The sequence below is a fragment of the Apiospora kogelbergensis genome (genome assembly GCF_038363985.1).
Source record: "Apiospora kogelbergensis strain CBS 113332 chromosome Unknown utg000001l_segment0_segment0, whole genome shotgun sequence".
Taxonomy (NCBI): Eukaryota; Fungi; Ascomycota; class Sordariomycetes; order Amphisphaeriales; family Apiosporaceae; genus Apiospora; species Apiospora kogelbergensis.
In genome coordinates this window covers 6318362-6334844 of record NW_027117418.1, presented here as the reverse complement: position 1 = coordinate 6334844, position 16483 = coordinate 6318362, and the positions used below count along the sequence as shown (strand labels likewise).

At 55.7% G+C, this 16483-nt stretch overlaps 7 protein-coding genes across 7 annotated transcripts; 5 read left to right on the top strand and 2 right to left on the bottom strand.

The window, feature by feature from the left end:
* Nucleotides 1-101: 101 nt before the first annotated feature.
* Nucleotides 102-1339, bottom strand: PG998_002039 (PEP8-vacuolar sorting targeting; the record flags this gene model as incomplete). The annotated part of the gene is made up of 3 exons (XM_066868857.1): nt 102-374; nt 466-977; nt 1123-1339. The coding sequence occupies 3 exons, from the start codon at nt 1337-1339 to the stop codon at nt 102-104; spliced, it is 1002 nt and encodes a 333-aa protein (XP_066737272.1).
* Nucleotides 1340-2078: 739 nt separating this feature from the next.
* Nucleotides 2079-2963, top strand: PG998_002038 (60S ribosomal protein uL6; the record flags this gene model as incomplete). Its single annotated transcript, XM_066868856.1, has 4 exons — nt 2079-2124; nt 2299-2346; nt 2405-2838; nt 2910-2963. 4 exons carry the CDS (start codon nt 2079-2081, stop codon nt 2961-2963), a joined length of 582 nt encoding a protein of 193 aa, XP_066737271.1.
* A 1184-nt stretch (nt 2964-4147) lies between these two features.
* PG998_002037 (uncharacterized protein) lies at nt 4148-5422 on the bottom strand (the record flags this gene model as incomplete). Its single annotated transcript, XM_066868855.1, has 3 exons — nt 4148-4269; nt 4338-5122; nt 5172-5422. The coding sequence occupies 3 exons, from the start codon at nt 5420-5422 to the stop codon at nt 4148-4150; spliced, it is 1158 nt and encodes a 385-aa protein (XP_066737270.1).
* Nucleotides 5423-7673: 2251 nt separating this feature from the next.
* Nucleotides 7674-9279, top strand: PG998_002036 (V-ATPase subunit H; the record flags this gene model as incomplete). Its single annotated transcript, XM_066868854.1, has 3 exons — nt 7674-7968; nt 8087-8615; nt 8667-9279. 3 exons carry the CDS (start codon nt 7674-7676, stop codon nt 9277-9279), a joined length of 1437 nt encoding a protein of 478 aa, XP_066737269.1.
* Nucleotides 9280-9800: 521 nt separating this feature from the next.
* Nucleotides 9801-11588, top strand: PG998_002035 (uncharacterized protein; the record flags this gene model as incomplete). The annotated part of the gene is made up of 2 exons (XM_066868853.1): nt 9801-10464; nt 10534-11588. 2 exons carry the CDS (start codon nt 9801-9803, stop codon nt 11586-11588), a joined length of 1719 nt encoding a protein of 572 aa, XP_066737268.1.
* Nucleotides 11589-12155: 567 nt separating this feature from the next.
* PG998_002034 (uncharacterized protein) lies at nt 12156-13895 on the top strand (the record flags this gene model as incomplete). Its single annotated transcript, XM_066868852.1, has 1 exon — nt 12156-13895. One exon carries the CDS (start codon nt 12156-12158, stop codon nt 13893-13895), a length of 1740 nt encoding a protein of 579 aa, XP_066737267.1.
* An 887-nt stretch (nt 13896-14782) lies between these two features.
* On the top strand, nt 14783-16324 carry PG998_002033 (histidine acid phosphatase; the record flags this gene model as incomplete). Its single annotated transcript, XM_066868851.1, has 3 exons — nt 14783-15434; nt 15520-15749; nt 15809-16324. The coding sequence occupies 3 exons, from the start codon at nt 14783-14785 to the stop codon at nt 16322-16324; spliced, it is 1398 nt and encodes a 465-aa protein (XP_066737266.1).
* Nucleotides 16325-16483: the final 159 nt, after the last annotated feature.

Genomic DNA, 16483 nt, shown 5'->3' with positions numbered 1-16483 from the left:
AAGACCTATGAACGCCATGCCACCCATGCTCAAGAATTCGCCGCAACTGCCTAAGTACAAAATTAAGGGGTTCGACCCATTGCTGCATGCACACCCAGTCTCTATCCTTCGATGGGCATAGGCATGGGCCGGGCAGGATCCGGAACAGCAGTGATCTGTGATTGGCCGACTACAACATCGGGTGCTTGCCGGTATAGGATGATTTCAGACTGCTTGAAATATCTTCTAGCGTCCTCGTCAATCAACACTAGACTGAGGTAGTATCGTGTAGAAAACTTCTTGTTGACGTCCCGGAACGTCGGCGTCAGATCAAAGCCGCCGAGGAAGAGGCGGATGGGGATGGTCTCGCCCCGAGATGGAGAACCGTCCATGATCTGTAAATAGGGGTGTCAATATTGCGCGTGTCTCTCTTTCAAATATGCCCACCCCAAAAGGGAGGAAATGGGGTTGGTCGTTGGAGCTTACCTCGAAGCGCACGAGGGTCTCGCTCTCATTGTACTGGTTCGGGGCGGCGCCCGTGGTCTCACGCCGGATGATGCTCAGCTCCATATGTTTGATCTTCAAACGGACCAGCAGGAAATAGATGCGGCCAACGATGACATCTTTCAGATGGTACTTGCTCTTGGAATACTCGAACTCGATATGAAGGCAATCCTCGATGCCGACATCCATTTTGATGCTGCTGTTGATCTCGGGCGGGATGCGGTAGCTGTAGACCCAGATGTCCTTCTCGCGGATGACGTCGGCCATGCGGCGTGAGACGGTGACGCGGACGAGGTAGCGCAGTTTCACGTTGATGCCGTTGTACGATTCGTATTGCTTCTCGACGTTCTTGAAGTTGAAGTCGAACGTCTGTGGGTGTTGGAGTTCACCGGGCGCCGCGAGCTCCTGGTTGAGCGAGAGGAATTCGTAGTGGTTGCCGCGGTCGAAGAACATCTCTGAGGGCCGTCTTAGTTTCTTCTTCACCGTGCCGATGCCTGTACGGAAAAGAGGACAAAGATAAAGTCAAGGGCAAACTGAGGGGGGAGCGTGGTGGGCAGGGGCTATCGTGACAATCTGCGAAAGACGGCATGAAGAACGAACGGAGGAAGGCCGTTGTTGTTGCTGTTGTTATTCACGTACCTATTGTGCCGATGAATTGCACCTTGATGCCTGTGTGTTCTAACCTCTTGCCATCCTTGGGTCGTATCGTCACGGCGCCCTTTACGCTCTCGCCGTCCATGTACAGCGGCGCCTTCTCGCGTCGGTTCTTGTCGAGCTTGACGTCGACCATGGAGCGCTCGTCGGCATCCTCGAGGACCACGTCGATGTCGACGGGGGTGGCAAAGAAATACGACATGGCTGATACGCTCAATTGGGGAAGAATGGGTTGGTGGTGATGTGAATGCGATGCTCGGCCGGTTCCTCTCTCTGGCGCAACGACAACCTAGCTGCTGGGTAGCTTCAAGAGTGAGTGCCTGTGCCTGGGGGGAGGGTGGAGCTGCTGCTGCGCTGCGGGTGCTCGCAATCGTCACCGCAGTGCGTAGACAGAGACATAGACGACTTGACGACCAGGGAGACGTACATGCATGATAGCTGCAACCATGCCCGACTAGCAAGCATTTATGCATCGAGTGGTGCTGTTTTCTTGTATCCCGTGCTTTGCAAGTAACACAGCTAGCACAGGTCGGAGCTCCAGACCAGATCCGCCAAGGGTTCGTTGGTGGGGCTTTCCCGCTCCAGCCACGTCCATCAGCCACATGCCTCCGATAAGGTGCAAGTGTGCCCTAGTGTGCCTCTGCTTTCACAATTTTTTACGAGTAAATTTTGGTGCGAGCTAAGCACTCTCCCTCCGAAATTGATTGAATCTATCTCGACGTCTGGCTTGTGGCCCCGAAATTGGACTTCACATCACCGCATCTCAACTAACTCAGGTATGCACATGCCCCTAGCCACTTCACTCTCGCCTTGTCTTTGCGCTGGCCGACATTTTCGAGATCCGATTTTCTGCCAAAACGCTGCAATCGTTCTGGCATCAAATAACTAACCCCAGCCCTTCCTGAGCATATAGGTCGACATCCGCCAACCCCGACGACAAGATGCGTTACATTCACAGCGAAGAGACCCTGGAGGTGCCCGAGGGCGGTACGTGATTCTTTCCTTTGGAGGATTTCAATCTTGGAAGCTTGCGCGCAACATGGGCCGCTTTGGCTTGGGTGGGGAGGCCATGTTGGATTTTCGACAAGAAGGGGGAGGGAAAATCTACGACTGCGACAAACACCATCGATCAATATGCTGACCTGGTTTCTTTACGAATAGTCTCGGTCCAGATCAAGGCCCGTAACGTCACCGTTACTGGTCCTAAGGGTATGCAATCTCTCGAACCCCCGGCTTCGGTGAATTTGTCGTCTAACGGAGGAAACAGGCAAGCTGTCCAAGGATCTGAGCCACTTGGCCGTCAACTTCTCTCACCCCAAGAAGAATGTTATCGGCATCGAGATCCACCACGGCGCCCGCAAGAACGTTGCTGCTCTCCGCACTGTCCGTACCCTCATCAACAACTTGATCACCGGTGTGACAAAGGGCTACAAGTACAAGATGCGCTACGTCTACGCCCATTTCCCCATCAACGTCAACATCGACCGCAACTCCGAGACCGACTGCCAGGAGGTTGAGATCCGCAACTTCTTGGGTGAGAAGATTGTCCGCCGCGTCATCATGCGCCATGGTGTCGACATCGAGCCCTCCAAGAACCAGAAGGATGAGTTGACGCTCACCGGTATCTCCCTGGAGGACGTTTCACAATCCGCCGCCGACATCCAACAGATCTGCCGAGTCCGCAACAAGGATATCCGTAAGGTAAGAGAGCGAGCGGTTGACTGCAGAGACAAAACTAGGAATCGCTTTACTGACATAACCCCGTCTTGCAGTTCTTGGACGGTCTGTACGTTTCGGAGAAGGGCCACATCGAGGAGGAGGCTTAAAAAGGGCGGAAATGGATCGGACGTCATGGTTTCTTTGCTGCTTTTGGGTCTCATTAAGGAGTGACCGGGGTTCTACATTTGCATCACCTCCTGCGTGGCAAGATAGCTACGAAAATGGAACGGATCCTTTACGAAGCATATCACGATCTCCTCAAATGTGATTCCATTGAGTCTGCCCTGGCCCGCGGAGCAGTCGACTCGACTTCGGGCTCGATGCTCGGCATCTCGCGAGGACGCTTGCTAGCTGAGTTCGGTACAGGAAGGTTCATCTATGTATTGATCTTCTCGAGTTATGGAGTCTAGTATGGGTGACGATGTTACGATTGCTACTCGTGGATCACCGGGTTCACTGGTAATATACAGTTAAACCAGCAATGCTCTGGGCAGGCTTCCTGACACCCTCTTAGGGATGCTCTCTTCTGGCCTTGCTACATGTGAAGCTGTAATTTGAGATCATCCTCGTAGTTTCACCCCGAGTTCGAAGTGGATGTTGGGGAACAAGTCTAGGAATCACCTGAGTAGATGAGAGTTGCAAAATGGTCTTGAAATGGTATCTTGTCTTAGCAGCAGGTCGATCTTGCCGGATTGGACATTGTTCTCAAGGAAAATACACGAAGCACGCAAAAAGGAAGTCTCATTTCCTGGAGAAAAAGAAGAAGCAATCGTATATTCCTTTCTTATCCTCGAGGCATTCTCGTTACATCTCATCCAGTCCCAAACTAATCATTGATTGGGTCATTCTGTCGCATGTTCTCATTCCCGTTCCTTCTCGTTCGACTTCATCAACCAGGAAACCCCATTTTCCCTTTCCGATCCTCGTTTCCAGATGATCAACCATTTCTTTTCATCTCATCCCATCCCGTTCCGTTCGTCTCCCTCGCGGAAAATAATTACAGTGAAAAGTGCCAAATCCTCTTTCGGAATGAGAAACTTTGAGAAGACCACCGACCAGTCTCTCTTTTCCTCTTAAAAAGCAGTAAAATCCAGAACGCCGGGGGTCATGATCTGTATCGCGTGATGTGTGGGGAAGGGGTGTTTATACTCCAAGTATCGGATAACTATGTGCTGAGTTCGGGGGGCAAGGTCTTATTATAAACAGATCAGTAAATGTGTGGGGGGGGAGGTGAGCAAATTTTTGGTCCACAGAAGGCAAAATATCATATGTATGCGTGAGTGTGTTTGTGTCACAATGTTCTGGGGAAAGCGACGAGCTTAAGAGCGTCTCGTATGCCGCGACACGCGGGAGTGAGATGCCCTCGTTCCCCTGGAGTGTCGAGACCTGCGCGTCCTGCGGTCAGAACTAGCGCTACCTGTTTTGTACAGTCAGTCATGTGATCTTTAGTCTTCAAATCTCAAGTGAATATGTAAACTTACTAGGGCTGCTCGCGGTGTACGAGTCGGTATAGTACGAACTGCCAAAGTCACTTCTGGGCGGCTTGCGCATCTTCTCCTCTTCCTTCTTGTCGCCCCGGCGGAGGCCAAGAAGCAGCAGAGCAGCACCGCCGGCGGTGGCGAGCCACCCGGCGCCGCTCGACTTCTTCTCCTTCTCTCTCCGCGAGGTCACAGTAGCCGGGCGGCCACCGCCGCCGCCGAACCATGTTCGGTGAGCGGGTCGGCCAGCAGCAGCGGCACTGCCGCCATGCCGAGAATAGTGTTCCTCGATGACCTCGACGCGTTCCGACCTCCTGTCCTTCTTCTTGCCGCCGAAGAGGGTATGCCACAGGCCGCGGGCTATGCAGAAGAAGCAGAGCAGCAACAGCAGAATAAGGCCTGCGATGGTGCCGATCACGATACCCGCGATGGCGCCACCGCTCAGTGAGTTGTTAGTGGTGGTGACGGCGCCCTCGTCGCTTGTGGGCTCGGCCGTCTGGCTGGCCGCAGTGCCCGTGGACTCGTAGACAGTCGAGCCGCTGGTGACGCGATAGGGCGCCGAATACTGCGTCGTTACCACGCCCACAGTTGTGCCCACGGCCGTCGTCGTGACCCACCCTGCAGGCCCATTCGGCATGCACTGGCCGCTGTGGTGGCAGTATTGCTGGTTGGTGCAGCAGATGGGCCCGCAAGCGATCTGCCCCGTGCCTGCCTTCGGGACACAATCAGCGCCACCGACGCCGGCTCCGGCTGCATCGGTAGCACCGGGCACGTAGGTGCTCCACGTGCTTGTGTAGGTTTTTGTCTCGGTCCACGTTGTCGTGTGGAAATCAACACCTCCCCCCGTTGGCGGCGGTCGCGGCGCATCCTGCTATGCCGGCCGAAGTGTAACACTGCTGACCTGCGGAACAGCAGTATTGGTTGTCGGCGCCGCAGTAAGAGTCGCACGCGCGCTCCATGATGTATCCATAGCCGAGATCCCGGAGCTCATCTTTGGGGTAGGGCGACGCGGTGGTCAATGTGAAAGTGAGTAGCAGGGCCACGAGGGATGTGGGAAGTGGCCACTGCTGGCGCTGGGAGAGTCGCATTGCGACGGTGCAAGAGCTCCTGGCAGTCTCTGATGGGGGGTGTTTTGCTGTTGGAATGTTGGCGCCCACGATGGGAGGTGAGCGGTGAGACAATCAGCTCCTCCTTCTCACTCTCCTCGCCCTCAACGGAGCCACCAAGCTCAATTCTTGAGCAGAAGTCGCAAAAGGCCCTGAGGCTTGGATTCAGTCTCGGTGTGAGAATTGAAAAGATAAGGAACAAGATGGGAAGTGCGGCGGAATGGCCAGCAAGCTTCAACTCGGCAGTACAGGTGGTGTTAGTGCAGTTGTTAATTGCAAGGTACGATGACGGAGCACCTCGATAATTGTGAGATTTGAGTATGGCGTGTAAGTAAAAGTAAGTATGGAGGTTAGGTATGCAAGACAAGACTTGCAAGATGCAAGACAAGACAAGCAAGACAACAATCAATGGGATGGCAGGATGGAAGGGGAGAAAAGATACAATCAAGGGCCAGTCTGAACCAGGGTACTACTAATGCACGACTTGCGTCTTTTTGGGCCTTTGGATTGGGGGTTTTTTTCCCTTTCTCTTCCCAACCTCTTCTCTTCCGGCCGTCTGCCCAAAAAGTCGCGGGGTCGGGCAGTTCGCGACGCTGGATGGTGGTGTGTCATAGGCTGTCTGCCCAATCGCAGGAAAACAGAGGGGGCTGGTCGGTCACAGCTATTGGCAGGGGTGCTACTTGGTTGTTCCCAGTCGTCGTCGCCGTCCAGAAGGCCGTCCACTTGCCTGACTTCTGAATAATACGGGAACACCTTGTCTACTGTCCCTTCCGTCTGTGTCTGGTCCGATTTCTGGCTTCATCGGTTGATTCCAAAGACGCTCTCGGTTAGGTACTCGGCGTATGTATGCGCTCGGTACTCCGTAGGCAGACAGCAAGCACATGGTGATGGCGAGGTGAGTTGGCATGCAGCACAAGAGCTGCAGACAGGATCTGGCATGGCTCCAGGCCTACAGCGACCGGGGTGGTTGACTGGACGACAACTACCACCCGATCTGGCGCGAGAGACAAGGGTCTCTTTGGCAGCTTTCTGGCTGTAGCGTGCAACCGTGCAACCGTGCAACCGAGATCGACTGCTGATACCAGCGGCCATCAGCTATCAGCTCCTACCAGCCTAAAACTCAACTCGCATCTCTCCCCTCCCAAGCGTGCAGGGCTGGGCCTCACCGTTTCCCAGTTCCAGTGCTTCCAATCATGCGCAATCAACCCTGATACTCCATCAAAGTAACTCGGGGCTCCGTCATTGCAGATCGATTCTATGGAAGCAATCCATTATCCAGGAACCGGTTGTCTGCATACTAATATACTGACTGATACGCGTCCCACGCGCCCGCCCCGGAACGGAGCGTAAGTTCCAAGGTTTTGCGTACCTTGCGTCTCTGTAGTACCTGAGCTAGGTTTCGGCAGAGTCCAACCTTCATATTTCCTCTCACACAAACATGTATTGCATCTATGTACTTGTATTCGCCACGTGCAACCCATCACCTGTCATCTGTCACTCCAGAGACGATATGCTAAGGCCTGAAGAGGATGGACTTGGAGCAGGTATTCCAGCATCACCGTCGTGCAACGAGAAGTTCAAGAACAACTTGAGCCGGACTCTATATCTGGTGGTTCAAGACGATAGTATTGTACTGTATTGTAGGATCTGCTCCGGATGAGATACTGCATATTTTCATCAACTGCTCTTGTGTTAGCGGACTACGTTAATTGCAAGATACCATCAACGCAGCGTGTGCATGTAGATCTGAGATAGCTGTTTTCAGATCCAACTACCAGCCAGCCAATAAGCATAGTATCGGAGGGCAGCTGAGGATAGGATGCATGCAGGTTAGTAGGGCCCAAGGCAGGTATATCTTGTTTTGTATGTGTCTCTTCTCTCTCCAGAAGCCAGAAGCCTATTATAAGTCCAAGGTGAAGTGATCTCAGAGGTGGAGCCCCACTAAAGTGTCGGTGCTCCAAAAGGCCGCAAGGTCCAGCTGCTTGACGTACTTGCTTGCTTGCCAGCTTGCTGTTGGAGTTGGAGCTTCGAGTTGGAATAGCCACAACCACCGACACCAGACATCAGATTGCACCACCCCGCCTGACTCAGGCCATCTCCGTTCATTTTGCGCCATCGCAAGCGATTTCCCCCTCTTCGCCAGCAAGTCCAAACCTGCCACTCAACAAGCTGCTTCTCGACTACACCTGATCGAAGCTATTGGATCGTGTGAGGCCATTACGGGCATCATATCATGTCTCTGGATCCGCCTCCGTACCTCGGTTCGCTCCAGAACAACATCAGGCAGCGCCCCATACCTTGGGAAGGCGCCGTTCGTGTTGGTACTGTGACCGATGCACAACTCGCCAAGATCCGAGCCGTAGATAAGGTCAGAAAAGAGCAGCGGAAGCAGGTGGTCGAAGCTGATCTGGACGGCTACCGATTACTGTTCGTTGGTGGCAATGGCACACAGGGTGTGTTCGAGTCGGCAAGCAAGCGCTCCGAGGTGCTTCAGTACCTCCTGGTGCTGCTGAGCGATTTGCTTGATGGTAAGCTTCCCTCGTTCCTTCCATCCTCTCCTATGTTGTTTCCATCCCCTTATCATCCACGGCAGCTGCGTCGTCTACCACCATCGTACATCGTACAATGCTAACGAACGTCGCGCAGCCGTACCTTCGCTGGCAAAAGCCTTGTTCAAGGACGCAGACCCCTACAAGCATTTCCTACCGCTCCTGGCGCACTCGAACAACTCCGAAGATCCTATCCCATTATTGACCTCGACCGTTTTGACCACCCTGATGGCGAGATCGCAAGACGAATCTGCCGCCACCGAGAATGCCCTGCCCTTAATCCTCAGCTATCTTTGCAGCTTGGCCAAAAACTCAAATGATGCGGGACTACAAGACATTGCGGTAACCGAGTATTCGGCCTTGCTCTATGGCCAGTCTTCAAGGCAGCTATTCTGGAAGCAGAAGAGCGAAACCGTTGCCCCACTTATCGACATCCTCAGAAAAGCCGCAGGAATCGGAGCCGACACATCGGCCAGTCTGTGGAGTGGAATCTCTACCTCCAGGGGTAGCAGTGGCTTTGAGGGCTCGTTGGGCGGCGGCGTTGGACTTCAGCTCCTGTATCATGTCCTTCTGGTTATGTGGCAGCTTAGCTTCGAGGCCGAGGAGATCGGCGACGAGATGGACGAGTAAGTTGGGCCGTTCTTTGCCGGTAGGGTCAATTGCTAATCTGGTCGCAGCGAGTACGATATAATTCTTCTATATACCCAGTTACTTCGCCTTTCTCCAAAGGAGAAGACGACACGCTTGCTTGTATCTACGCTTTACAACTTGCTCAGCCCCAACTCGAACTCTCTACTCCCAACAGCTGTTTTGGCGAGACTTCCCGGGGTTCTGCAGAACGTGAGCGGACGGCACTTGACAGATCCCGACTTGCAAGATGATCTGGAGAAGCTCAAGGAGATGTTGGAGGAATACACCAAGACCAAGACTACTCTGGACGAGTATGTTGCCGAAGTGCGGTCTGGCCATCTGAGATGGTCGCCTCCCCATCGGAGCCAGACCTTCTGGACAGAGAACGCGCGCAAGATCCTTGACTTTGAGACAGGCGAGATTCCTCGCCAGCTTGCTGAGATCATGAAGAAACCTTGGGACAACGACAAGGGGGTGCTGGCTATTGCTTGCAACGACGTGGGCTGCCTTGTCAAAGAAGTGCCCGAACGAAGATACCAGTTGGAAAAGCTAGGTCTCAAGACACGTGTCATGGAGCTGATGCAAGACCCTGACGAGAACGTACGGTGGGAGAGTCTAAAGGCTCTGGGAGGATGGTTGAAATACAGCTTCGAGAACTGATGTGTCGGGAGCTCATGTATACTTCCCCCTTTTGATCAATTTGGCCTGGGACCATGGCATAGGTCCCGTTTTGATAGCATTGTGTTAACAGAAACTGAATGAATGTTCCGGATAATTATGCTGTTCACGTTGACCAGGACACTTGTGTTTGACACTCGTCTTAGGTAATGGAAGCGCTTGCGGACGAGTAGGCTCAGTTACCCGCGGCTCACAGTTACCCCAGATCTCGGCTTGTCGCGGAAGCGGACAAGTTCACAAACTACCCCACCCGACCTCCATCTAAGTCTGGGGCGAGGTTGGCACCGAAAGCGGCGCCTTGGCGAGATAGGAGAGGTGCCGGCTACTGCAGGGCAAGATCGGTTACTCAATGTTATCGACATATACATATAAGAAGTAGATAGCCGTGCCCTTGGTTGGCTATTGCTTTTCGTAGTGGCCCCTATCCAAATCAGACCTGGTGTTGTTTGCTAGGGATCGATCCCCTCCTCCGCCACGTTGCCCTCACTCCTCCTTCCCTCACAATGCAGCGATTACCCATCGCAAGAGGCATCAGCATCCACGCCGGCCGCACTGCAACCCGTCTTACTCTTTCCCCCTCGATATCGACGTCAATCGCCCGAATGACGTCCCAAGACGCTGCAGCGCGGCGGTTGGCCGCCACTGCCCAGCATATCCGACCCTACAGCGCCTTGGCCTCGACGGCCACAAGCTTTCCCCAGACGCACGAGAAGATCGCCCAGCCGCAAGACACCCCCTGGTTCGTGAACAATGAGTTCAAGGCGTCGCAGGCGACCGAGTGGATCGACCTCTACGACCCGGCCACCAACAACCTCGTGACCCGCGTTCCGCAGTCGACCGACGCCGAGCTGCAGGCTGCCGTCGACGCCGCCCAAAAGGCCTTCCCGGCCTGGAGGGCCACCAGCGTCATGGCCCGACAGCAGATCATGTTCAAGTTCGTCGCTTTGGTGCGTGAGAACTGGGACCGTCTGGCGGCGAGCATCACCCTGGAACAAGGCAAGACCTTCGCCGATGCCAAGGGCGACGTCCTGCGGGGATTGCAGGTGGCGGAAGCTGCCTGTGGTGCCCCCGAGCTCCTCAAGGGCGAGGTGCTCGAGGTGGCGAAAGATATGGAGACGAGATCTTACAAGGAGCCATTGGGTGTTACAGCCGCTATCTGCCCGTTCAGTAAGTAAATTCACTCCGTCGTGATTTATACCAAGTTGTTCTTTACTAATACGCTGTTGTGTTTTCTAGATTTCCCCGCCATGATCCCGTTATGGTGCATTCCCATCGCCACCGTCACTGGTAACACCTTGGTCCTCAAGCCATCGGAGCGTGACCCCGGTGCCGCAGTGATTCTTGCGGAGTTGGCCCAGAAGGCCGGTTTCCCACCTGGTGTGATCAACATCATCCACGGCGCTCACCGCACTGTGAACTTCCTCCTCGATGCCCCTGAAATCAAGGCCATCAGCTTCGTGGGTGGTAACAAAGCCGGAGAATACATTTTCACCCGAGGCTCGGCCAATGGCAAGCGTGTCCAGGCCAACCTGGGTGCCAAGAACCATGCCGCAGTCCTCCCCGATTGCAACAAGAACCACTTCTTGAACGCGGTCACTGGCGCTGCGTTTGGTGCCGCAGGGCAGAGATGCATGGCTCTGAGCACTTTGGTCATGGTGGGGGAAACAAAGGAGTGGCTGCCCGAGCTTGCGGAGCGAGCCAAGGCCCTCAAGATCAACGGCGGCTTCGAGGAAGGGGCTGATCTAGGCCCCGTGATTTCGCCGGAAAGTGAGAAGAGAATCAAATCTCTCATCGCAAGCGCCGAGGAGGAAGGGGCAACCATCCTGCTCGACGGCCGGGACTTCAAGCCGGAGAAGTACCCCAACGGCAACTGGGTCGGACCTACCATCATCAGCAACGTCAAGCCCCACATGAAGTGCTACACGGAGGAGATCTTTGGGCCCGTCCTGGTTTGCTTGAACGTGGAGACGCTGGACGACGCCATTGAGATGATCAACAAGAACGAGTACGGAAACGGCACTGCTATCTTCACCAAGTCGGGCGCCACGGCCGAGACGTTCCGCAAGAACATCGAGGCTGGGCAAGTTGGTATCAATGTGCCCATCCCCGTGCCGCTGCCCATGTTCTCCTTCACCGGCAACAAGAAGAGTATCGCGGGTGGCGGTGCGAACACATTCTACGGCCGACCGGGCATCAACTTCTACACGCAGCAGAAGACCGTCACGGCAATGTGGTCCAGTGCCGACGCAATTTCACAGAAGGCCGATGTGGCCATGCCTACGCATAGCTAAACTATAGAGAAGGAGGGCTGTGCATCTGAATAATTCCAAGCTGCTGTTCGGAATCCGCTTCGGACATGTCAGTCAAATGGCATTGTTGTGGTAGTTGCTAATACATACGTTCATACATACATCAATGCATCCGCCAAAACCCGGTTGCGGGGTGGCGATATTTTTCCCTAGTGAGGCAGGTTCTCAATTGAGTAAGCGCGTGTCAATCACATGGGCCTACGCCAATTGCCCAAGATCTTGACAATCCATCAATCAATCGCCGCTTGGTTCGCAAGTTCCCGTTCCCCCGTTCCCCCCGTTCCCCCGTCCCCCCTTAATGATTCCTTAAGAGGAGAGGAGTCGAGTTGGCGTGCGCATGCGTGTGTCGATTGTCGATACAGGCTGCTTGTCGGCCTTGCGTAGGCGAGACCAAACAAGGTAAGTGCGAGAAGTGCCTGCCTGCCTGCCTGCCTGCCTGCCGGATTCCCGAACTCCAACACCTTCCCTCGGCGCTGATCTCATTGGCAAAGCCCATAACACTTGCCTATTTTGTCTGATTTCTGATACAGCCAGCTCCCACCAGCAATTATGGCGGCAGACACGGCTGAAGGAAACGGAGATGCAGCTTCATGTTCTACTGCTACTCTTTCAAAAGACCTGGCAGATTTGCCTCAGGATGTCTTCCTACTTATCATCACCTACCTGTCTGCCCGGGACAGTGTCGCCTGCCGCAGCATAAGCCGTGCTTGGCATGCTGCCTTCACATCCGAAGATGCCTCGTTACTTCTACTGCGGTGGCATTTTTCCAGGTCTAGGGAAACCCGGGCCCTGGTTTCGGGCTGGGACTCGAGGTCGCCGGGCACTGGACGCGAGTCCATAGCCGCCGTGTTCGCCAAGGTGGCTCGGCGTTACCACCATCTCCGACAGGCCAAGCCGCGCCTCATCGAGAAGATTGACGTGGTCCAGGAGGCGACGCACCGGGACCTGCATCGCGGGGTCGCTCCGTGGGATCGCATCCTGCGCTGGAACGACAACAAGGCCATTTTTCAGTACAGCGACCCCACCTGGTGCATGGACGATGGGCTCTTGATATACCCGGGCCTCGACGGCGGGCAGTACGTCGCCTACGACCTGGAGACGCAGCGGCGGTTTCACGTCCCCTTTGACAACGCCGACAAGACTGTCCGGAGAGTGCGGTTAGCCTGTGGCGTCCTGGTCATCGAGTGGTGCGAGCGAGCTCCCTACCACCAATTGAACGAACGCGAGGTGGTCCATCGGACCTTCGCCACGGCCTATGACGTGCAACGGGCGCAGTCCCGGTCGTCTTCCTCGCGGTCCGCCAAGCTCGCCATAGTGCGCTCGCCGTCGGACGACTCGTCGGCCTGGACCATTGTGTTTCGCTCCGAGTGGAAGATCCACTTCCTAGGCCTCCCGCTCAACGCGACGGACCGCTTCTTCTCTACACACAACGGCACGCACTACGCGCTCTACATCTGGCAGCCGCACCGCTCGCCTTGGGGCGATGACGACCCCATCGAGCAGCTCGCTGTCTGGAACATCTCGTTCCCCTCGGCCTACCGCCCTTCGCTGGATCCGGCCGGCACCAAGCGGCCTGACGCCGACTTGGGCCCCTCGGTCATCCAGCGGCTTACGTGGCGGGAGCTGGAAATCATAGGTCTTCGCCAGCGCCACACCCCGGCCATTCGAGAGTTGGCGATGGATGAGAACAATCTCTACGTACACGAGGAAGAGCACCGCTGGCTCGCCGGCACGCAATCATCCATATTTCCCCCGCGTCACCACACAGTGCGGTGCACCGGATTCCCCCTCGTCGGGATAGGCCCGATTTGGTACGATGAGTGCTGCGCCGATGGCGATGTTCACATGTCATTTTGTCCCCGGTCCGGTTCGACAGCTGGGCTGTCCTTTGCAGATGCCGACGCGGAAGCGGAAGCGGAAGCAGCAGGCAATCGCGCCCCGACGCCACTGCCACTTACCTCATACCGTAAAAGTACCTGGCCGGGGTATGCACCTTGCTGGCGCCACGAGGAGTTCCCCTACCTGACCGTCAGCGACATGAAGGATGCGCTGGCCGGCGTTCGGGTCGTGGCCCGGCAGTGTTTCATGGTCGAGGCGCTGTCCGTCTTCGTCATGCCGCGGATCAGCATCGAGGCAGACGAGGACGCCGATGCAGACACTGAGAACCCAGAGGCTAGGTTCGCGGACGAGATGTGGACCGAGCTCATGGGAAAGGGGCGGATATACGGTGATGAACGGTGGGTTGTGGGGGAGGACGCAGAGGGCAGGATTACCATTGTGCGTTTCTGATACCTTGCTCATATATTATATATTTGACCGTCATTGGCCAAACTTCGATTCTACGCGCAGGGGATAGGTAAGCTATTTGAGGAGCCCCCATGCACAGTAGTATTATTATCATTCCACGAGAAAATCACAGCGGAGGAAGAAGATGCTAATCCACTTGCTGCCCGGTGATATGTCGGCATTCTGAACATAGCCATACCGTCTATCCCATGGGAGAATGGGGATCCAGCCTGATTTACTCCGCATATCAAGGCCAAATAGCAAACTTCACGATACACGGCGAATGGCGACGTGAGCTGACAAGGTCAACAAGGTCAACATGCTCGACATGTGCCCTTCCCCCACTATAGCACTGTGGCACCCCGCTTGGCTTGGCCAAGCTAACGACTTATAGAAGCCGGGATCTTCTGTGGACATTTCGAGTAGTCTCTCATTGGCCAGTCCTATCAAGCTTTTCCACAAAGGGCGCCCGCCTCCACCGGGTCCGTTATCGCTGAAGACCGATCCCGAGCGGGATCCTGCGGGCGAGAAGCTTGGCTCGCTCGTGATTGGTACCTGCTTCTTACAGTTTGCAGGAGAGAGGGCGTAATGGCCTCGGCCTCGGCCGCGGGGTCGGTCGTATTTATCTCGACTGGACAGGCGGGCTGCACGTTGCTTATCAATGGAAATGGACTGGGGGGTTGGATCGGGTCGCTCTTTCTCTTGCGGAGATGCAAAACTCGATCTGATTAGCAGGTGGTTATCGCATTGATTCTATTATTTAATCGACTTAGTTGCGTACTCGAGGGGAAAGTATTAGAAGCCGTCTGTCGCCCACTTGTCGCAGATCCTTCTCCCTCACTTCCAGCATCGGCCCTTGGACGCACTACAGATTGCCGCCTTTCCCCATCATGGCTATGAAACTGAGCCTGCTGGCCTTGGCCTCCTCCACTCTGCCGCTTGTGCAGAGTGAGACCGTGCTGGGTGTCTACATCTTCCACCGCCACGGCGATCGCACGCCCAAGTCGCACCCACCCGCCAACCTGACGTCGCTGGGGGCCGAGGAGGTGTTCCTGTCGGGGAGCTACTACCGCAGCCGCTACGTCGCGTCCGATGGCAGTTCACCCGTCCGAGGCCTGAGTCACGACGTCGCCGTGGCGTCCCAGATCGCCCTCACGGCGCCCGACGACGCCGTCCTGCACAACTCGGCCCAGGTCTTCGCCCAGGGGCTGTACCCGCCCGTCGGTCGCCTCTCGGCCCAGGAGCTCGCCAACGGCACCTCCGTCGAGGCGCCCCTCGGTGGCTACCAATACGTCCCCGTCAAGGCCGTGTCCGCGTCGTCCGCGTCAGGCGCCTCGTCTACCCGCGCCGACGCCGAGAACAATGAGTGGCTCCAGGGTGGCAGCGGCTGCGGCAACGCCATGGTCAGCTCAAACAACTACTTCGCCTCGGCCGAGTACCAGAAGACGTACGGCGACTCCAAGGGTTTCTACCAGACCTTGCTGCCCGTCATTGGCGGCACTTTCGGTGCTGACCAGGCCAACTTCAAGAACGGCTACACCAGTATGTATCTATCTTGCTCTCCCTCGCATCCTCTTTGCTTGTTGCATCTACTCGAACAGCTAGCCAATAACAAGTTCCTCACTAGTCTTCGACTTGATCAACGTGGCCCGCATCCACAACAAGACGATCCCCTCGTCGGACCTCCTCACCCCGGAGACGGTCGCCGAGGTCCAGAACCTGGCCAACATCCACGAGTGGAACTTGGCCTTCAACGAGACGGAGCCCATCCGCGCCATCGCCGGCTCCGTGCTGGCTGGCCAAATCCTGCAGCAGCTGCAGTCCGTCGTGGACGGGAAGAGCAAGTCGCCGCTCGGCGTCCAGTTCGGCGCCTACGCCAGCTTCTCGTCCTTCTTCGGGCTCGCGCAGCTGCAAAGGTCTCGTCCGACTTCACCGCAATCGTCGACTACGCCTCGTCTATGGCCTTCGAGCTCGTCACCAACTCGACCACGTCGCCCGCGTCTAAGGATGACGTCTCGGTCCGCTTCCTCTTCTCCAACGGCACCGCCGGCGCCGCCGGCAATGTCCCTGTCACCTACCCGCTCTTCGGCCGCACCCAGGCGCTGACGCCTTGGTCTGTCTTCGTCGACGAGATGAACAAATTCGCCATCGGCGACACCAAGAGCTGGTGCACCGCCTGCGGCAACTCGACGGGCCAGTGCGCTCCGTATGCGTCGGGCAGCAGCAACGACGGTGATGCTACCACGTCTTCCAAGTCTGGCAAGGACAGCAACGGCATCTCCACTGCTGTGGCCGGCGTCATCGGCGCCCTGGTCACTCTTGTCGTCGTCTTGGGCATCGAGGGCTTGGTATACGCTCTTGCGGGCCTACGCCTTGTCAGGAAGTCCACGCTGACTGGCAAGGTCGAAGCCTCTGGTGCTTCCAAAGCCTAGAGCATTATGGCTCTTTCATACCGGTAGAGAACTCATTTTTGAAGTCAAGGATATCGATCTGTGGATATGAAGGTAAATAATTTATGTTATGGATCACGTTACGAGTAATGATTTGCGTTTTCTATCACGAGGAATCGGACAATGTCAACCCGCTAGTGT